General features: G+C 42.3%; 1 protein-coding gene across 1 annotated transcript in view; it reads left to right on the forward strand.

Annotated features, from left to right (window-relative positions):
* Positions 1-23,398, forward strand: part of LOC100076505 (APAF1 interacting protein) — a 38,976-nt gene that overhangs the window by 7,935 nt on the left and 7,643 nt on the right. Inside the window, exons 2-3 of the mRNA XM_007658739.3 lie at positions 8,764-8,864; positions 22,057-22,105. Coding sequence (XP_007656929.1) covers positions 8,764-8,864; positions 22,057-22,105 — 150 coding nt within the window. The remainder of the gene's footprint in view (positions 1-8,763; positions 8,865-22,056; positions 22,106-23,398) is intronic.

The raw sequence follows: 23,398 nt of genomic DNA on the forward strand, positions 1-23,398 counted from the left end.
TTTAATCACTCACTCTCAAACGGTTTCCTCCCTCTGCCTTCAAACATGCTCATGTCTCCCCCATCTAAAAAAACCCGCTCTTGACCCCATTGCCCCTTCCAGTTATCGCCCTATCTCCCTCCTACCGTTCCTTTCCAAACTCCTAGAACTAGTCGTCTATACTTGCTGTCTCAAATTCCTCAACTCCAACTCTCTCCTGGATTGTCTCTGTTGCCGAATTGTACATTCCAAGCGCTTAGTACAGTGCTCTGCACACAGATAACGCTCAATAAATACGATTGAATGAATGAACGAATCCCTCAGCCCCAGCAATCTAGCCACCTACTTCATTAGGTAAATTAACACCGTCATGTCTGCCCTCCCCAAAGTCACCCCTCCCGCTTCTCCATCCACCCCTCACCCCCCAGCTCTAAACCCTCTCCTCTATCTTCCTATCCTTCCGAGCTGTATCTTCAGAGGAGATCTGCTCCCTCCTCGCAAGTGCCACCCTCTCCACCTGTGCTTCAGACCCTGTTTCCGCTCATCTTATAAAAACTATCACCCCTTCTCTCCTCCGCTCCTTAACGTCCATCTATAACCACTCACTCTCCAATGGCTTCTTCCCCTCTGCCTTCAAACATGCCCATGTCTCCCCCATCTAAGAAAACTCTCTCTTTACCCCATTGCCCATTCCAGTTATCGCCCTATCTCCCTCCTACCCGTTCCTTTCCAAACTCCTAGAATGAGTCATCTATACTCTCTGCCTCAAATTCCTCAATTTCAACTCTCTCCTGGACCCCCTCTAGTCTGGTTTACGTCCCCTCCACTCCACCAAAACTGCCCTCTCAAAGGTCACCAATGATCTCCTTCCTGCCAAATCCAATGGCTCCTAATCTATCCTAATCCTCCTCTACCTCTCAACTGCCTTTGACACTGTCGACCATCCCCTTCTCCTCCACACATTATCCAACCTTGGCTTCACGGACTCCATCCTTTCCTGGTTCTCCTCTCATCTCTCTGGCTGATCATTCTTGGGCTCCTTCGTGGGCTCCTCCTCCCCCTCCCATCCCCTAACTGTAGGGGTTCCTCAAGGGTCAGTTCTTGGTCCCCTTCTGTTCTCCATCTATACTCCCTTGGTGAACTCATTCACTCGCATGGCTTCAACTATCACCTCTACGCAGATGACACCCAAATCTAGATCTCCTCCCCTGTTTTCTCCCCCTCCCTCCAGGCTCGTATCTCCTCCTGCCTTCAGGACATCTCCACCTGGATGTCTGCCCGCCACCTAAACCTCAACATATCCAGGACTGAACATCTTATCTTCCCTCCCAAACCCTGTCCTCTCCCTGACTTTCCCATCACTGTGGACTGCACTGCCATCCTTCCCGTCTCACAAGCCACAACCTTGGTGTCATCCTTGACTCTGCTCTCTCATTCACCCCACACATCCAATCCATCACCAAAACCTGCCAGTCTGACCTTCACAACATCGCCAAGATCTGCCCTTTTTTCTCCATCCAAACTGCTACTTTGCTGGTACAAGCTCTCATAATATCCCAACTGGATTATTGCATGAGTCTCCTCTCTGATCTCCCAGCCTCCTGTCTCTCCCTGCTTTAGTCTATACTTCACTCCTCTGCCCAGATTATCTTTCTACAGAAATGCTCTGGACACGTCACTCCCCTCCTCAAGAACCTCCAGTGGTTGCCTATCAACCTTGGCATGAAGCAAAAACTTCTCACTCTTTGCTTCAGAGTTCCCTATCACCTTGCCCTGTCCTACCTCACCTCCCTTCTCTCCTTCTAAAGCCCACCCCGTACACTCTGCTCCTCTGCCGCTAACCTCCTTACTGTGCCTCGTTCTTGCCTGTCCCGCCGTCGACCCCTGGCCCACATTCTTCCACTGACCCTGAATGCCCTCCCTCCTCACATCCACCAAACTCTCTTCCCCTCTTCAAAGCCCTACTGGGAGCTCACCTCCTCCAGGAGGCCTTCCCAGACTGAGCCTCCCCTCCCCACTGCCCCTACTCCCTCCCCACTGCCCCTACTCCCTCCCTCTGCTCTACTCCCTTCCCCACAGCACTTGTGTATATTTGTATATATTATTATTCTATTTTATTAAAGATGTGTATATATCTATGATTCTGTTTATCTATTTTGATGGTATTAGTGCCTGACTACTTGTTTTGTTTTGCTGTCTGTCTCCTACTTTTAGACTGTGAGCCCACTGTTGGGCAGGGATTGTCTCTATCTGTTGCCGAATTGTACTTTCTAAGCACTTAGTACAGTGCTCTGCACACAGTCAGCACTCAAGAAATACTATTGAATGAATGAATGAAATGACAGAGCCAGAAGTAGAACCCAGGTCCTTCTGACTCCCAGGAAAGATTGTTAATGATGATTTCTGTAAACCGTGGTCCGCTCGATGTGTCTCCCTCCCTCCAGTGCCCAGCAGGGTCTGCCAGGTGGGGTACAGCCCAGGAGTGGCCTGTTTTGCTCTGGGCTGCAGATTTCTGGCCCCAACTGGCACCAGGAGCTGCCAGGAGCAGGAGCCGCCAGTTGTCACTGGCCCTCTTCTCCTTCCCCATATGGAGCAAGCTTTCACTCGCTCTCTCTCCCTTCTCTCTTTCTCTCCCTCACTTGCTCTTTCTCTCTCTCCCCCTACCCTTCCCATCCCTTCCAGGTGCACTAGTTTATGACATCTGGAACAAAGACTCACTACCTTGGCAGGAAGAGAAGCTGCTCATAGGAGAAGAGAGGTGACCCACCCCTCATCAAGGTGTAAAACAAATTTGGGGAGCCATTTTTTGTTGTTGTCAACCTGGACCCCGTGGTGGTGGAGATGGACTAGAGAGAAGCAAAACCAAGAAATGATAACATTAAAAATAACAAGAAAAGCTCTAATGCATTCCATTTAAATATAGATGGATCCAGCTAAGTAAGGATGTGCAAAATACATGCAAATCATATGCACATTTGCTTGTGGCATTCCTGACTATTCCTGCTCTTCATTGTGGCCATCAGGAACTTCTGTTGGAGATGGCAGATTTTTTATTATTATTTTATGCACTTCCCTTCGGCAAACACCTCTGTTAATAATACAAGGCCGAATGTTTCTAGTCACATTTCATTTTCTGGTTCTTGTGCAGTGTTGAATTAAAACTATTTTCTTTTCATGTCCTAAACTTTTACTTATTCCCCTAGAGTCCCTGAAAAACAAACCAAATTTGTACAAAATATAGTTATAAACACTGAGTTTAGATATGAAAAGACCACATACTCTATTCAGAAGAGAGCTATATTTTGTTTGTTGTAAAATTATTGGGGCTACTTATCTCATTACTCCAAATTAAGAATGCATAAATTCCCTCATAGTTAATAAATAATTTAGGTTATTTTAGTACTCAGAAGGCACGTTTTCCAACTTAAATGAAAATGAACATACGATATCCCTGTCGACTTCACTCCCCCTTGTTTCCAGCTAGTTTAGTTAGCTAAACTCTTCTAGATTCCAAGCAGAGGATATCAATCATGGATCTCTGTCATTCCACTCTCCTTTTTTTCCTTAAAAAAAAGGGGGAGGGCACTTTTAAGTTCTGATTACCATCTTCTTTACAGTTCTGAGTATCTCCCTGGTTGAGTAATATTGGCCACTGCTTTATTCATGTAAACCAGGATAGCACACCCTGTGGAGCTGGCTGGGCAGCACCATGACAGAGAGTGGAGGTAGGGAGGGCTATTCAATAAATTAATCATTCAATCATATTTTTTGAGTGCTTGATATTTTTTGAGTGCTTGCTATGTGCAGAGTACTGTACTAAGCACTTGGGAGAGTACAATATGACAATAAACAGACACATTCCCTGCCCACAAGGATCTTACAGTTGGTAGTTGGTAGATTGGGACCAACTGCACATGGTCAAAGCCCCGTTCGGAAGATGATACTGATGATTACGGGGAGGAAGCCTGTGTGCAGAGAGAAGGCTAAGCGGCAAGAAGGTCTCTGCTCTTCTTTCTTTATGGTATTTGTTAAGCACTTAAAATGTAACAGGCACTTTTCTAAGCTCTTGGGTAGATATAAGGTAATCAGGTTAGACACAGTCCTTGTCACACATGGAGCTCACAGTCTTCATCCCCATTTCATAGATGAGGGAACTGAGGTACAGAGAAGTGAAATGACTTGCCCAAGATCACACAGAAGACAAGCCATGTCCAAGCCATGTCCCTAGGCCATGCCTTTCTCTGGCACAGTGGGTAGGATACCTGATGTGGGGAAAGAGGGCCCCCAGCACTTTGGAAGGAGGGTTGTTGTCCACCAGTAAGAACTCAGAAGGCCACATTTAACCATGAGCTAAAATCCAACCATGCATGGCCTAGAGAAAAGAGCACAAACATGGTAGTTGGAGGACCTGGCTTCTAATTCTGGCTCTACCACTTGCCTGCTATGTGACCTTGGAAAAGTCACTTAACTTCTATGCCTCAATTTCCTCAACTGTTAAAAAAAATGGGGGGGGTACTTAAATGCTTATTCTCCCTCCTACTTAGATGGAGAGCCCTATGTAGGACAGGTACTGTGTCCAGTCTAATTAACTTGCATCTACCCAAGTGCTTAGAACACTGTTTGGCCCACAGGAAGCGCTTAACAAATACCATATTTTTTTTTTTTAAAAAAAGAAGCCCATGTATATCAATTAATGGTATATATTGAGTGCCTGCGTTGTGCGGAGCACCATGTTGAGCCCTGTGATCCCGGAGCTACCCACACGTCACCACAAGTTCTGGGCTCTGCACAGGAGCGACCTGTTATGGGCCAAGAAGTCTCACCCTGCTGCCCATCCTTGGAGGAAACCAGACCGTGCTCTCCCTGCACAAGTCCGAGGCCGGAAACACCTGGGCCCCATCTGCACCGAGCCTGCCTTTAGGAATGGGGGTACATTGGGGAGGCTGTGGCAGACAGAAACCGAGTTCTGTCCTTGGAGCACCAGACAGGCCATCAGGTCGGCTTTCTCTAGAGATCGTTTTTCTTTTTCTAATCTACCTTTCTTGTGGTGGTGGTTGATGTAGCATACATTTAGCCCTCCGATACCTTGTACAAAGCACAGTTCTAAGTGCTGGAAAAAGAACATATGGGTGAGAATTAGCCATGGCACCGAACTTCCGAGGAGCCCACAATCTAGAATACTGGAGGAGGTGGATTTGGTGACAGAGATCCGTAATTTATTCCATAACAGTAATTTATCATTTATTTATATTACTGTCTCCCCCTCTAGATCTTAAGCTCGTTGTGGGCAAGGAATGTAGTACTCTCCCAAGTGCTCTGCACACATATTGTCTGCTATGTGACCTTGGGCAAGTCATTCACTTCTCTGGGCCTCAGTTACCTCATCAGTAAAATGGGGGTTAAGAACGTGAGCCCCTTGTGGGACAGGGACATTGTCCAACCTGATTATCTCGTATCTACCCCGTCACTCAGAAGAATGTCCAACTCATAGTAAGCACTTAAATTCCATAAAGAAAAAGTAAGCTCTCAACAAATACCATTGATTGATTGAGACATATAAAAAAGATGAAATAACACAAAAATCACTTTCAAGACAAGGATAATGATAAATACAATGAGAGCATAGGGTGCTGTGACTAGAGGAGCAGACTTTGGGGCTCCTTATGGCTCTGAGTCCAATAACCAAAATAATGGCTGCTGCAGCCACATCACTAGGAGAGAATATACTAAGTTCCCTGCCAATATTGGTACCAGCTTACCAGGGTCTCCTCACTCCAGGATTCAAAAAACAACTGACCCCTTCAGCTTTCCTTTCACCTTTTCCTCTCAGGAAGCGACTTCTTGCTCCTCTGTCTCTTCCTCTCAGAGATTAAATGGAGTGAGGGGAAAGAAACTCACCTGTCTGTTCCTACAGCAGACTCTCTAGGCCTCCCATATTCAGAGCCCCATAGCCCCTGCCTTCTGTGCCCCAAGACCTGTGCCCCATCCAGCATGGAGCCATGGGTGGGAAAGATGGCACGTGAGTTATTACATTCCTCCCGCTGCAGAGCTAGCAATATTTCAGAGCAGGTTAAAATAAACCTGAAAACCAGGGCATCTACTGGGCGTCTAAATAGGCTAGCTTTGAATCCTTGAGTTATTTTTTTGCAGTTTTGCCCTTATTTTCCTTTGAGGCGCCAATTCAAAATACCGTTCCCTATATCAGTAGGCTGATGCCATCTCTTCCTTTGTGTTATCATCAAGTCATGCTGTTTTACTCCACCGAAACAGCAGTTTTCCCACTTAGCTGGCCCCGACTACCAACCCAAACCCTACTACCTGCCTCCAGCTGCAGAGCAAACGGTGCTTGTGGCTGTGTTTCTCAAAGCAGCAGCCCTGTCTGTGGTGCCATCACTTCCCTGTCTGCCCTTTCCTCTCCTCTGAGCATCCCCGTTGAAGCCAGCTGCTCACCACTTCTTCCGCCTATTCCCCTGGAGTGCACAAAGTTCTGTACCAAAGCTCTGAAAGGCTGCTCCCTTTCCTCACCTTGTCTCTTTGCTGGTGGGAAGCAAGGAATGTGGGTTTGCCGGGCCCCGAGATGCTGGATCTCGTGCCCTAGAAAGACCACACTGGAGAGCTGGAGGAAGAACAAGGATTTAACAGATAGTAACATGAGAATGTGGGGGGAGAATAGCTAAATGGATAACTGTGCCATCTAATATCCATAAGGGCTAAGGACAGGTGTACATTCTTAAGTGTCAGAGGATTGGCTCTGGCATGGATGCTCACACTTTAGGTGTGAGTCCTAAAGGCCTCTTTATTTTAAGTGTTAATGAATAAATCAGTTTTTTTTAATTGTCAAAATCCTGCTTCCTGTAAGAGAAGCTGTTTAGAAACAGAAAGTCACTCTTTACTTCCAATATTTGTCCTCTGCATTTAAATCCTTTAAGGATTATTTTGCATTTTTCTGGAAAAAGAACTAATGGCACTGTGATGGAAGAATCTGGAAGTTGCTTCAAGTGTTTAAGGTCTGGCTTTTTCACTGATAAAAAGACCATCAAGCAGTCAGTCAGCCGCATTTATTTAGCACTTACTGTAACAGAACACTGTAATGAGTGCTTGAGAGAGTACCATATAAAAATAGACACATTCCCTGCCCACAACAAGCTTACAACAATGTCATGTATATTTCAAGAAGAAACGTTTAAGCATGATCCATTTTAATTTTTATGTAAAATAACTTTTTTAAACATTTTATTTGATGATTATTTGGTTTTCACTCAGTTTAAAGAATGAGACTAGACTTTTTGTTCAGTTTCCAGTATGTATGTCTGGCCACTTCTGACATATTGCATCAGATGCTACCAGGATTTTTATGCTGTTGCTTCTTAGGGAAGTAAAATAGAGTCATTGTTAAAAAAAATAAAAAGATGAGAGACTAGGCAGTAATCGTGCAGTCTGTGTGAAATTTAATCAGTTTTTCCAAGGAGGGCTAGTTGAGATTTTCCAGGCGCTAATCCTGGATTATATGTGCAGAATAGCCCGAGTAAATGCATTTTAAACCTCTTCATAGCTAAGATTTTAGTAAGAATATCGCCTTCAGTGAAAGAAGGCTTAAAAATCAATTCAATTTTGTTTAATTTGGTTACATTGCAAATGCATGCATTTTTGGAGAGTTAATCCTGAAGAACGGAATTTGGATTCTTTAATTTTTAAAGATGAAATATTTGGATCTTCAGTTGGATGGAGACTAATCATTTTTGCAAGGGGAGGAAAAGCTATCCAGCTCTCTCCAAGCATCCTTTGATGGAGCTTAAAATGTTGGGACGAGGAGAGCATTAGAGCCCACATACTCCCTGGATCTCCAAAGGGGCAACAAAATAGATAGATCACTCATGTTTGTGACACTCATCACGACACCCACAGCCCAAGCCAAGTCTAGCTGTTTTCCCTCCAAGTATCAGCCAAGCAAAGTGTGCATGGCTGTAATAAATCCATGTGACTCACCTTTTGGAAGCAGGGGTGAGCACTTATAAAGTCTGCTCAACTTGTGTTCTCAAGTGGGTTCAGCTGAGCCAAATTTGCCCACATCAACCCTCTTTCCATACCCCACCTAAATCCACCACCCTGAAAGTGTGTCAATCCAGACACATACCCCAGCTCTTAGTACAGTGCCTAACACATGGTAAGCACTTAGCAAATGCCATAAGAAAAAAAAACCTATTGATGACTTAACCCGAACTAGATTCAGAAAACCGTTCTAAATTTGCCTTCTTTAGCATGCTTTTCTGGCCCCTTTTTGAACTTAATTTAAAAATCTGTATATAATTGTGGTTTTTGTTAAGCACTTACTGTGTGTTGAGCAAGCACCGTACTAAGCCCTGTGGTTGAAACAAGGTTATCAGATGGCACATACAGCTCACAATCTAAGTAGGAAGGAGAACAGGTACAGATGAAGGAGTTTAGGCACAGAGAAGCTAAGTGGCTTGCCCACAGTCACACAGCAGACAAGTGGCAGAGCCGGTGTTAAAACCCAGGTACTTTGACTCACGGTCCAGTCCAGTATTCTTTCTACTAGGCCACTCTGCTTTTGTATATAAATGTCTTGTTTTGTCAGAAAATAGTTTGATAGTGGAAATGTAAAGGAAAAGATTCTGGAATTAGAAAAGTTAAAGAGGCTAGGAAAGGAGAATCATGATAGATCCAGTTCTAGAATCAAGGGGTTCCAACCCTCCCTTTGGGGTATTGTCATCTAGACTGAATAGATCAAAATACTAAGGTCAACTTTATTTGTTTTTAATTAAGGATAAAGAGCATCCAAGAAATCTGATTCCAGAGCTCTGCAAGCAGTTTTATCATTTGGGCTGGGTCACTGGGACTGGAGGAGGAATTAGCCTGAAGTATGGGTAAGTTACTGCCTATCCTGTTTTTGAGAATCCTGATTCAACTCTTAGAGGGCCCCAAGGAACAATGCCTGGTCAATTGGGTTTTTAGTGTCAAGAAAATCAGTTTTTTAATATACTACTGTCTGGGAAAGAAATTACCCTTTGTATAATAGAGTGAAGAAGCAGCTGGTGTGCTGAAAGAGCTGGTGCAAATTTTCAAGATGTCTTGAAACTGGTTTCCAACTGCAGGTACAGCTCAATCATGCATCTTTAGGAGATGGAATAATGGTTGGTTATCTGTTCCTGATTTTAAAGATCTCCGGAAATGTTCTTGTGTGCCCACAGTTAAAACATTTTTCCTTATCCCCAACCAAACTCTCCTGCAATTTAAATTATCTAGTAAAATCCTTTGTGGATATTGAGAACTGGTCTGATCATCTGCCTAAAAACTGGTCTGATCATATGCTTTCCAGGAAGCCTTCCCAGATTAACCCCCACCTCACTGAACAGGACGTGGTATTGATCACCCTTAGTACTCAGGTGTATACCTGCTTAGTATATGTGTTGGTGCTGTTACAAGTTGAATCTGTATTTCAGCTGTGGTTTTTGTTTGTATGTTTGTAACATATTCGTTTGTCTTTTTCTGCTCCTCAAGGGCAGGGATTATTTTTTCTTCTTTCCTTGTAAATTCCTAAGAGCCTAGTCCTCACATACAGTATGTGCTTAATAAATAGAAAAGCAGCATGGCCTAGTGGATAGATTATGGGCCTGGGGGTCAGAAGGACCTGGATTCTATTCTCAGCTCTGCCACTTGTTTGCTGTATAACCTTGGGCAAGTCACTTCACTTCTCTGTGCCTCAGTTCCTTCATCTATAAAATGGGGATTAAGACTATGAGCCCCATGTGGGACATGGATTATATCCAATCTGATTAACTTGCTTTTACCCCAGCACTTAAAACGGTGCCTGGCACATAATAAGCATTTAACAAATACCATGAAAAAAACGACGAGAAAAAACTGGTTCCCAAGGACTTTAGAACTAGTAGAAATATACATTGGCCTGTGACTGTTTGGGGCAGGAGTGAGGCAGGCAAGCCAACTTCTGATACTGGCTTCAGGAGTAGCTGCCTTTCCTGCTGGTTGGGAACTTTCTTAGATTTTCATTAGCCCCAGCATGCTGCTGCCCGCCATTCTGAGTCCCCTATCGCTCGCCCGTGACCACTGTGACTTGCGTTCAGGAGCGGTACCCCAAGTCCCCCGAGCATTGACCGGAGAGGTGGGAGAGATGAGGAACCTCTCCGGGGAAGGGGAGGCAGCTGAAACCTGTTGCTTGGGAAGAAGCACAAGGCCCATCCTGTCTCCCCGGTACCCCTGAAAGCCGCTCAGTTCCCACCGCGGCATTTCAGAATAATAGACTGCCCAGCCCAAGGTTAGCCAGGACATAAATTCTGAAAATTTCTCCAGCCTTGGGACTCAGTACCAGTCAGTCAATCGTATTTATTGAACGCTTACTGTGTGCAGAGCACTCTACTAAGCACTTGGGAGAGTACAATATTGTTATATTGTCTTAATATAACGGACACTGTAAGCCCGTCAGAGGGCAGGGACTGTCTCTAGCTGTTACCGATTTGTACATTCCAAGTGCTTAGTACAGTGCTCTGCACATAGTAAGTGCTCAATAAATACTATTGAATGAATGAATTCCCTGCCCATATCGAGTTTACAGACTAAGAAAAGAGGCAGCCTCTCCAGGATCACTGCTGTAACTAACAACAGGGGTTCCTAGAGCATCTGCTTCCTTTATATGATAGTAGTTATGTTCCAGAAGTGGCTACAGGTTTGTGAGGTGGATATGTATGTGTACATGTACCTATAAGAATGTAAAAGGCATTTTACATCTTCTTCCATTCAGCATATAACTTCCAAAGTGACATTAAAACACTGCAATTTAGCAGCGAGAGAATATGCACCTCACAATAAAGGGCTGGTATGTGTTGGGAACAGTTATATATGGGTGTGTTTTAACATCTTTGCGTTAATGTGCTATGTCATATTTAGTTTGTTGTACAGTATCCATTTCTGGTTAACAGTGATTGTACTGGTAAATTAGACTGTGAGCTTCATGCAGGACAGGGACTGTTTCTGATCTATCCTGTATCTACACCAGTGCTTAGTATAGGGCTTGGTACATAGTAAGTGTTTAAGACCATTATTATTATTATTATTATTATTATTATTATTAAATAACAAAAACTGTTCCATGTACGGTTGAAAATCATTTCTAGACAAACTATTATGTTCAAAACTAATTTCTGCACTTGTCAGATGTGACTCTGATAATCCTGGTTTCCCCAGTGTTAATGTGCTCGGCAGAGTTTTTAAAGTTGTTCTCCATACCTTCTGGTGTAGAAATCCAATTTCATGTTTAGCCAAGAGTCAGCTGGACCAGTTCTTTTAAAGACAAAATCGGAATTGACAAGATAATATTAAAATTCTCAATAGTAGAAGACTTTGCAAAAGGGATTATGTAAACGATTCTGTTTTGGAACCACCCATTCTTTTCGACCGGCAATCCCTTAATCCACCCACTTTAAATTGGTATGTAGCATGCTTTTAGTTGGTGTGATCCCTTTAGCAAAGTAGCAAATCTAAATATTTTAAGTCATTTTAGAATAAGGATGTGTCACAGAGAATGGCGCACCTGTTCTTTAAAAATCGGCTAATAGCTACACAGCTCCTCCTAGCGGTCCATTCATGAAAAGAAAAAGCATTTTTAGGGGGAAAGTTTTTAGGGCTTAACCCAGTTTCTAACCCCGGAATCTTTTTTTTGAGGTTCCTCTTTCTCCAGCCTCTCCAAATTTTTGACTCAGAGTTTTTCTTAACATTTTCACTGCCAAAATGAACAAACTGCTTTATGAATTCGTCCTAATTCTGTCAGTCGATAAATCAAATGAGCACATTTTTCTACCCCTGTAAACAGAAGTTATATAGATCTTATAATTTAATGTCTGGACAGTTTAGTCATTTTAAATGCATCATAATTTGTCTTCTCACTATAAATAAATTTGCTTGGATAGCTGGCATCTTTGTTCAGCTTCTGCTTATCTCTTAAGCGAATGGCATCATTCTTACTGCTTCACAATCAAGATTTGGACACTGTTAAATCTGGTCTGATATCCTAAGCAAGATTGTTTAGCAGTGCAGTGTAATAGAGTTGGTAGATTTGTTCTCTGCCCACAGTGAGTTTACAGTCTAGAGAGGGACTGACAATATGATTTACAGATATGTACATAAGTACTGTGGGGCCGACGAACGGGTGAATAAAGGTCACAAATCCAACTGCCCGGATGACGCAGAAGGGAATGGGAGCAGAGGAAATGAGGTTTAGCCGGGGAAGGCCTCTTAGAGGAGATGTGTCTTCAGTAAGGCTTACTGATATTCATTCATTCAGTTGTATTTATTGACAGCTTACTGTGTGCAGACCACTGTAATAAGCACTTGGGAGAGTACAGTGTAACAGTAAGCAGACACATTCCTTGCCCACAAGGAGCGTACAGTCTAGAGACAAATGATACTCTTGATACACTTTGATACTCACCCCCACCCTCAGTCCCACAGCACTTATATACATATTTGTACTTTATTTATTGACATGAATATCTGTTCACCTCTTTATGTATAGCTCCTTGTGGGCAGGGAGCAGGTCTCGTGGTACTGTCCTCTCCCAAACATTTAGTCCAGTGCCCTGCATACAGCAAGCACTCAATAGATATCATTGACTGTTTTTACAGTGGTGTCAAAGATGGCTGAGAGATCCAAGGGGATTAGGTGGATTTGGAAGTCAATGGTGACCTTGTACAGTATGGTGTCTAAAAGTCTGCAGTCCTGTACGTATTGCATTAGAGTTTTGCTTGCAAGCAGTAAGCCTCCCCCACACGCACTTACCCACCGCTTCAAAAGGGATAAATAACTAAATGCCTCAAGCTGCAGAGTCAGAGGGCAGGCCGCAGCCTGGTGTGGTGGGAACAGCAACATGTGTCCAATAATAATAATAATAATGGTATTTGTTAAGCACTTACTCTGTGCAAAGCACTGTTCTAAGCGCTGGGATTGATACAAGGTAATCAGGTTGTCCCACGTGAGGCTCACAGGCCTAATCCCCATTTTACAGATGAGGTAACTGAGGCCCAGAGAAGTGAAGTGACTTGCCCAAAGTCACACAGCTGACAAGCTAGGATTAGAACCCATGACCTCTGACTCCCAAGCCTGGACTCTTTCCACTAAGCCACGTTCCTTCTTCGACATCAGGGGGCGCTGGTGGTTAACGTTAAAGTGCCCATTCAGAGCAACACCTTTGTTAACTGAGATGGGAGAGGGAAATACAGTAGTTCTGAAGCAGTGGGGGTTTTTCAGATTTTCCCCAGTCAGGCAGTGGTATTTATTGAACTCTTACTGAGTGCAGAGCACTCTACTAAGCAGCGCCTGGGAGAGTACATTATAACAGACATTTCCTGCCCACAGCGAGCTTACAATCTAGAGGGGGAAATAAATGAGGATGAAGGTGGGATTTGTTAAGCCCTTACTATGTGCCAGGCACAGTTCTAAGCGCTGGGCACTGTTCTAAAAGCACAGATAATGTGCATAAGTGATTTGGGCTGGGGGGGTGGGGGGAGATGAATAAAGAGAGCTAGTCAGGGTGATGCAGAAGGGAGTGGGATTAGAGGATGGGCGGGATTAGTTAGGGAAGACCTCTTGGAGATGTGCCCTCAGTAAGGCTTTGAAGGCTGACGGGGGGGCAGGTCACATGAAAAAAGAAACCCTCATGGTTCACGGGGTTGAGCAGATTTCCTCACGATGTTATTACGGTACACTGCATGCACGACTGGCTCAATGTGATGAATGGAACGGAGGAGACAGCAAATATCTCTGTGCCTCAGGATAGCCAACTGACTTAAGTCAGCACTGCCTGCCAAGTCTGCTGGTAAATGATTTGAATATCTTTGGCTTTACGTCTTTCTGCCAACAAAGAAGAGATTTAAATATGTACTTCACCCCATTTTACTTTCCTCCTTTCTTCTTCCCCTTTTCAGTTGGGCAGTGGGCTGTCCACAGGAGGCTATCGGTGCCCAGTTCTGAGCCCGGCCCCAACATGACTAATTTTGTCTATGTGTTGGCCAAACCCGGCCCTACAGGCTTAAATCGCAGGACCCGTGCATGGGCAGTGTGTTCTGCTTTGCCTATTACTTAATTCAAGGTAGAGTACCTGTAAATGGTGAAACTTTGGCATCGTCAACATTAACGTTCCGTATGCAAACTTGAATCTAAACTGACAGGTAATGTTGCCTTTCCAGACTTTTACGTAATTCCCCCAGAATCTTCAACCAAGAAATGTTAGATGTCTAATCAGTCAGTGGTATTTTTTGAGCGCTTACTGTAAGTTCAGCATTTAGCTAATGGACCTGGCCCTTGAAAATTATGACATTATTTTGAGAAAGCATGTGATCATTGAATTGATTAAAAGAGGACCTTTTCCCCCCAAAAAAAGCTTGTGCCATCGTTCAAAGAACTATCGGTACAAATATAAACAGACTCTGTTCAGTGAACTAAAAGGGGGCACACATAGATTCTGAGAGCACAATAAGTGCATGAAGCCATATGTAATAAAGCACAGTCTCCCAACAGCATCATGAAGAAGCGGACCACTGAAGCAGACAGGCCATCCTGGTACACCGGAACTGGTGGTTGCTCTACTCAAGCAAAGCTTAACAGAGCTGGTGATAAAAAGAGGTCAGATCGAAAGAGGAAACAGATCTTGTATGGGGCAACCTATTAATATGGAAAATGTCCATTTTTGTTTATTGTCGGAGCATACTCTCCCAAGCACTTAGTTCAGAGTTCTGCATACAGTAAGCACTCAGTAAATACAACTGAGAGAATGAATTATGGGTGAACATGCAGAAGGAAATCAGTCATGCAGTGGTCTTTTCAGCCAAACTCACAAAAGTGGTTAAAACTCTGTCGGTTGTATCACCTTCTAAAACCAAGGATAGGTCATTCAGTTGATCAGATGTATAACTCCTAAAATCATCTGGTCAATCTGATCTCTAGATATCTCTCTTATATATGATACACACACACACACACACACACACACACATCTCAATACCTTAAACTAAAGTAACAAAAGAAGAGAACTGAGGAAAACTGAGGCACAAGCAAATGGAAGGACAAAAGAAGTGGGAAGAAACAAGCAGAAACAAAGATGCTAGCAGAACCGCACACATTTGTGGTTGGTCTTTCAAATGCGGTATTAAATTTTATATGTACAAAGGGCACAGTAATCCTGAGATATGTCAGTTAGAATTATTCCTTGATCTATTTTCTTGATCATTATCCTCAACTCATCTCTCTCACTCATCCCACATATTCATCTGTCACCAAATCCTGTCGGTTCAACCTTTACAACATCACTTTTATCCACCCTTTCCTCTCCATATAAGCTACTGCTTACATTAATCCAAGCACTTATCCTATCACGCCTTGATTCCTGTATCAACCTCTTTGCTGACTTCTCTGCCTCCTGTCTCTTCCCACTCTAGCCCATACTTCTCTCTGTTGCCGGATCGTTTTTCCGCCAGCCGGCACACTTTGGTCCTCTAATGCCAGCTTACTCACTGTACCTCAGTCTCATCTCTCTCACTGCCGACCTTTCGCTCATGTCCTGCTTCTAGCCTGGAATGCCCTTCCTCTTTATATCTGAGAGTCGATCACTCTCCCCACCTTCAAAGCCTTACTAAAAGCACATCTCCCTCAAAAGACCCTCCCTGCCTAAGCCCTCATTTCTTCATGGCACCCTTGTGCTAGGATTTGCACCGTCTAACCATCCCTCCCTCAGCCCCATACCACTTATGTACATATATGTAATTTACAGGAAAATCTGTCTCCCCTTCTAGACTATAAGCTCACTGTGGGCAATAACACATCTACCAACTCTGTTATATTGTATTCTCCCAAGCTTAGAACAGTGCTCTGCACACAGTAAGTGCTCAATAAATACAATTGATTGATCTATTTTCTAGATGACAAAATGAAGTCATGGTGGGAATAGAAAGAAGTTATTTTCAGTGAATGGCCAAATTTAGGATATAATTCATAGCCCTGGTCTGTCTTTTAACATATTCTCATGAAAGATCTCCAGGAAAGCTTCCAGAGCTCATTTTACTTTGGAAGCTAAAACTTTTTTGTTTATATTAATACATTGAAACAACTCCTATAATTTTTGGTATTTCTACACTAAATATACTGACTAATCCTTCTGAAATTAAAGCTCTTTCCTTTTCTTTAATTTGGTACCTTTTATAGTTACATTTTATAAAGGTATGTAGCTAACCTTTCAACTGTTTGAAGTTTTTAACATAATGAGTATATAGCCTCTTGTTCATTTGACTAGACAGTAATGGAATTTGAGTAAACAAAACAAGACATTTTTCATTACTTTGGCAATTACATTTGTTCATAAGCAAATAGCTTTCCTCTTTATTTGGGTCCATTCCTATAACACGGGCCTGGGAGTCAGAAGGATCTGGGTTCTAATCCAGGATCTACCACAAGTCTCTGTTGTGACCTGGGCCAGTCACTTAATTTCTGTGCCTCAGTTACTCATCTCTGAATTGGGAATTAAGATTGTGAGCCCTGTGTGGGACGGGGACTGTCTCCAACCTGATCAGCATGTATCTACTCTAGTGCTTAGCGTTTGGCACATAGTGAGCCCTTAACAAATACCATTTTAAAAAGTGCACATTTTTTTACCTAGCAGAGAAAGTTCAGGTTAGATATTTGAATTGCGACAATCATGCAAGTTATTAAAATCACTTTTACATTTCATAAAGATAAAAAAATGTATATCTACTGATTCTGTAGCCTTTAAGAGGCTAATTTTTGCATATCCACATTCCTTCATCTATCTTCTGCACCCTTATTTAGACCCCCATGAATTTGCTAATCTGGTTTAATAACAATCTTCAGTGGTAAGTGTTGAGCACTCAGTGCTTGGGAGACTTTAGTAGGCCCAAAACACGCTTGCCCTCTAGAAGTGTAGAATCCAATGGAAGAATGGAACAAAATGATTTACCAGTAGTGGTAAATAGGAAGACTTTTATACCAGGAAGTAGTACAAACAGAGCCAATGAAACATCTGCATACATAAAAAGGGACAAATATCCCATAGGTAGACAGGCCTTATGAACCAAAAATACGTGGCTGAGAGCTGCAGGTAAAAATAATAATAATAATAACAATAATTTTCTAATGGGAAAGTGAGCAGGCATTCTGTTAAGGGGGAGAGTGTGACATTGAGCAGGAAGAGGATATGGAATTTTTTTAGTGCTTACCACATGCCAGGCACTGAACTAAGTGCTGGAATAGATACAAACTAGATTGGTCAAAGTCTCTGTTCCACATGGGGCTCACAGTCCTAATCCTCATTTAGCAAATGAAGGAACCGAGTCACAGAGGAAGTGAAGTGACTTGCCCAAGGTCTCACAGCAGACAGGTGGTGGAGCCAGGATTAAAATCCAGGTCCTTTTGACCCTCAGGCCCGTGTACTATTCACTAGGCCACGCTGCTTCTCATTTCACTTTGTGCTATCTAATTCTGACCCAAACCACCCTAACTAATAATGATATTGATTAAGGACTTATTCTAGGCCGAGTACTGTGCTAAGCACTGAGGAACTCCCTCATGGGGTTCACAGTCTGAAATAGAGGGAGAACAGGTACTTCATCTCCATTTTACTGATGAGGAAACTGAGGGTTAGAAAAATTAGATGATTTGACCAAGGTCATACAGCCGAAAAGTTCAGCTTGGCTTAGTAGATAGAGCACGGGGATCTTGGTTCTAATCCCATTCATCTGCTGTATGACTTTAGACAAGTCACTTAACTTCGGGACCTTAGTTACTTCATCTGTAAAATAGAGATTAAGACTGGGTGTGCCATGTGGGTCATGGTCTGTGTCCAACCTGATGATCTCATATCTCCCCCAGTGCTTAGTATAGTGTTTGGCATGAGGTAAGCACTTTACAAATACCACGTTAAAAAAAAAAAAAGACCTGGATCTCCTGATTCTCAGCCCCCATGCTCTTTCCACTAGGACCATGCTGCTTCTGGCCCACACTGCACCTATTGTTTCCAAGCATTTTCCTCATCAGCCTCAAGTACCACCACCTGATTGAAATAACATTTCAGCCTTTTCCTGTACCTCTTCCTTCTCCCCCCCCCCCCCCCGTGGAGGTTACCCTCAGTATCCAGAGAGCAAGAGCACTGACAGTAGAGTACAGGTTGCTATGTAAAGACTCCATCACTCCCAGGCAGCAGGTCTCAAATCAGGTGGATTTCCTGCTGAATCAGGACACGCGGCACAATTCGTAAACCCTTGGCCAAACTCCTATATCTACAGGGGTGCAAGCAAATGGATTTCAGCCAGTCAGGAAATTTTCTGACTAAAGGAACCGGTTGCAAATGCCTCTGTCATTTGATTGGAAATGAGACTGGAAATGATTGCACCACAAATAAACATTGGGGTTTTAATTAGTGTTGGTTTTGCCTTGCTCACATAAGCCATTAACTGTCTTTAGGGAGTGGAGAAGGTGGTGAAGTTCTCTCAAGCTAGGGCTCTTTCAATGAATCATATTTATTGACCGCTTACTGTGTGCAGACCATTGTCCTAAGCAGTTGGGAGAGAATAATATAACAGAGTTGGTAGACACATTCACTGCCCACGACAAGCTTAGAGGGGGAGACAAACATTAATCTAAATAAATTAAAGATATGTACATAAGGGCTGTTGGGCTGAGGGAGGGGTGAGTAAAAGGGTGAATAAGGGTGATGCAGAAGGGAGTGAGAGAAGAGGAAATCAGGATTTGTTTAGTACCCTATGTTGTAGTATTTGGAGGTTTCTTACAAATGCTAATAAGCGGCCTTCAGATGCAAATAAGCAGTTCCTTTTGGTCTCTGCCAGGCAGCAACTTCCAGGATCTCAAAAATGAATGATGAATGAATTCTAGACCCACTCTAAAGATTTTTCAAAAAACATATTAAAAGCAATTTAAAATCTAATTGTTTCTCTTTCATTTTGCGGGTAAAATACCTACAGAGATTTTTCAAGATTTTATTTCCTTTCTCTCCCTGTTCTTGATGACAGTCTGTTGTCATGGAGATGGTTGCAGTGGGATTAAATTCAGGTTGTCAAATTAAGGAAGAAGTGGGAGATTTTGTTCTAAACATTTTAATTTAACAGAAATATTTTCTGAAAAAAATATGTGAAGGAAGAAGATATTTGACAGTAGAGAAGGTTTAATTATACAGACACTAATATGAATCTCTTAAGCATGGAAGGAATTTGTAAAGCAGCACTGTATAAAGTAATCTTTCAGGGTAACCTGTTGAAGCCAGTGAAGAATTGGAAAAACTACACAGGTTTCAAAAATGACAAATATCTTAGCAAAGCTCTTCAAATATATCTTTCAAGAGGCCCTGACTTGATGGGCTCCCAGATTATGTCAGGTATTCCATTTGAAAGTGTCTATCCTTTTAGAACGATGACTTTGTGTGGGTGATCCAAGCCTGTTGCATCCATACAAAGATTTGGATACTCCAGAGATAGCTGGCAAGCCCCCTTCAGCCACTATCTCTGTAATAGTTGATAAATCTCAGCTTCCACCCTTCACAGTCTTATTCCCAGGCTCCCAGATCTCCATAACCTTCACAAATGCCTCTTTAGCATGGAGGAAGTGTTGGGGAAACAAGAGGAATGTCATTTTTAAGGAGGAAGAAATTGGGTATGAATATCCTGGAAATGGCCAACTTCTTTGAAATCTGGGTGGGTGAGTGGGGAAGATCTTACTTGTCTGGCAAATCAGATGGCCTTGTTTTGGATTTGTACCTATCCAGTTCTCATAAAACATGGGGAATTAGTTCATGCAAATTTTTGCACTCAGGAAAACTCATGTTGCAGTACTTACTCATATTAGGCACCGCTTGACTGCTTACAACCATTTCTTTTGACACCATCCACTGAATCCACCACATCCTTTTGGCTAAAATCTGCCCTTTCCTCTCACCCTAACTGCAATCACTCAATCATATTTATTGAGCATTTACAGAACACTGTACTGTAACACATTAGTGCAGAACACTGTACTAAGCGCTAGGGAGAGTACAATATAACAGAGTTGGTAGACACGTTCCCCGCCCACAATGAGTTTACCCTGATCTAAGCACTTATATTTTGCCTTGACTACTGCACCTGCCTCCAAGTCCCCAGCTCCAGTCCATACTTAACTCTGCTGCCCAGATTATTCAATCTATGTCTCCCTCAAGAACCTCCAGTGGGTTGCCCATCCACCTCCACAGACAAGCTCCTAACCATCGACTTTAAAGCATTCAATCGGCTCTCCCCTTCCTACTTCACCTCGCCGATCACCTAGCTGCAACCCAGTCCGCACACTTCTCTCCCCTACCACCAACCTACTCACTGTACCTCGATCTCGTCTTTCCCACAGCCGATCCCTAGCCCACGTCATCCCTCCGGCCTAGAATTCTCTGCCCCTTCGTAGCCGACAGACCACCACTTCTCCCCATTTGCAGAGCCCTACTAAATTAACATATTCTCCAAGAAGCCTTCCCCTACAACACCCTCATTTCCCCTACTTGCTCTCCCTTTTGCGTCACCTATGTCTTGGATCAGTGCCCTTTGAAGGACTTGATATTTACCCCACCCTTAGCCCCACAGGACTTATGTATATAACCATTATTTATTTTAATGTCTGTCTCCCCGTTTAGGCTAAGCTCCTTGTGGGCAGGGATCATGTCTACCAAATCTATCACATAGTACTCGCCCAAGCTCTTTGTACAGTGCTCTGCACACAGTAAGCGCTTAATAAATACCACTGATTGATTCCTTTAGCTTCATTACCACATAAACCAGCTCTCCAGATAATCAGTCATCTCTGTGACCTCCCTCCAGGTGTTCTTTATATGGAGCATTTCTTCCAAATTCAAATGTTTATGACACCATGTCTTTCTTAGGAAACACTTTATTGGAGGGGAAATATAGCTGTAGCTTGCCTAACCATTCACTAGAGGTCTCTGCACTTCGTATTTTCTTTTCATGTATTTTTAATTAAGGTATTTAAAATAATAGTAGTACGAAAAGGAATCGGCTTAGTTGGTGTGCATATCGTGACCATTGCTAAACCTCCAAAATACTCCCCTTCCTTAGAAAAAAAGATACGGGAACCACTGATTTCCAAACTTCAGCCTCGATTAAAGATATGAGATGGAGGAAATTAAAATTCCTCAGTAACTTTGGTCCCAGAGACTGGAACTAGTTGTCTCTGAGCAGCTGTTTAAAAATTGCAAGGACAATTCAGCTTTTTCAAATCCTCTTCCTTTCACATTTCTTTTCTTAGTTTAAAAATTTGCTTTCCTGTTGTTGACAAATGAGAATTATTGAATATTATTGTGGTAATGTGCTGAGGGTGAGGTGCGCAGGAATTGAGGTACCTTAACTTAATTCCTGGGCATTGTACACTACAAAAAAAAATTTTTTAATGAGTCCCTTTCATTAAAAAAAAATTATTTGCTTAAACTCTTAGTACTCACTCAGTAATTACTACTGATTGGTTGATGGACTGCTTCGAGCTTTGGATTTAAAATATGTATGATTTTACAAATCGGGAGGAACTACCATTGTATCTAACAAACAATTAGGCAAGTTAAAGAAATCGATTTTCCAGTTTTGTTTCCAAGGCAGTCACTTTATGGCACATTATATAAAAGCACCTTGAAAAAAAAATTAACCACATTTAACCAGCCTGCCATTTGGTTTCTTTTCTTTTTTTAGTGCACCTCATGACAGGTACACAGGAAAATAAGGAAAATTAAATGAAAAATTTTTCCAGTCATCATAAATTGTTTTTTACAGTCTCTGAGAAAGTTATCATTTACAATATGTAATAAACACTGTTTTTCTTTAACTTGTAGTTGTGTATCCTTCATGTCTTATTTTTTCCAATATGAACTTTTGTATAAATGATATTTATGTGCCCAATTGTCTACTGCAAATTCTTGTCAATACTTGTGACTTCTCTCAGCAAAGATAGAATGATCTCATAAAATCTTGACTAGTTATACTTCTAAATTTTGTATTTCAGCAATGAAATCTACATTGCTCCATCAGGAGTACAAAAAGAACGAATTCAGGTATGTAAAATTGATTTTTTTTAACCATCAACCAATTGCATTTATTGAGCACTTACTGTGTGCACTGTACTAAGCACTTGGGTGAGTACAATATAACAGAGTTGGTAGACACATTCCCTGCCCATAAGGAGCTTACAGTTTAGAACGGGAGATGGACATAAATATAAATAATTTATGAATATGTACACATGTGCTGGAAGGAAGTTGTAAAAGAGAAAATGAGGGCATAATCTCTTTTCCCTGGTTAAGAAGTAAATATTTTGTCAAGTAAATCATTTTCATTGAAATTTATTATTTGGGAGATTTTTAAAAAATGCCATCACACCAAAAGTCATCAAAGGTCATAAAAAAATTTATGCCATCACAACTTTGATGGTGACAACTCTCTTTAAATGTTATAATTATTGAGAAACTCATCTTAGCCGTAGGGTGGGAAAGCAGCTCCTTCTCAAATCAGAATATTATGTTTCTGTGGCGGCTGAATAGGACCAGTTCCATCAGCCAGATTGGATGGTCAGATTGTTTTTTCTCATCCCCTTTAAGCCTGAATCTCAACATCCAACATCTAGGCATAAACTTATATGTTAACTACACAGGTCAACCCTCTGGAGGCTAACTAGTATTACCTGTAATTATGCCCTAGTAGACATCCCTGAATAAAAACTTTAATTTTGTTTGCATCTTCAAAAGATGACTTACTGACAAACACATGGAACAGGAAGTCAAGTGACCCACCAGTTAATTGACTGCTTTATGACCACAGGCAATACGTAACTCCTGTGTGCCTCAATTTCTACATCTATAAAATGGAAATAAAACACCTGTTAACCTTCCCTCTTAGACTCGGTGCCCTTGTGGGACAAAGACTTTGTCTGACCTGATTACTCTGTATCTATGCTTAGCACTGTGCTGCCATCGCCCTCTAGACTGTAAGCTATTTGTAGACAGGGAACATGCCTACCAAACCCTGTTGCATTGTAGTCTCCCTTGTATTTATTACAGAACTCTGCATACAAGCAGCTCAATAAAAACCATCGATTGGTTGATTATCTTTAAGCATGTCATTTCTCCTCTCTTCATTATGGTCGGTATTTACTGAACACCTACTTTGTATAAAGCACTGGGGAAATGTAAAAGAGGAATAAGGCTTAGTCCCTGCTGTTGAAGACCGTATTATCTATTGAATAACCCCCACCCAAAATCCCAGAAATGTATTTTTGAATTAAAAAGCACAGGCAGCAGAAGCACTATGACTTGGTAAATAAAGTGGGTTTTTTGTTGGGGATTTTTTTA

The sequence above is a fragment of the Ornithorhynchus anatinus genome, chromosome 3 (assembly GCF_004115215.2).
Source record: "Ornithorhynchus anatinus isolate Pmale09 chromosome 3, mOrnAna1.pri.v4, whole genome shotgun sequence".
In the NCBI taxonomy this organism is placed as follows: Eukaryota; Metazoa; Chordata; class Mammalia; order Monotremata; family Ornithorhynchidae; genus Ornithorhynchus; species Ornithorhynchus anatinus.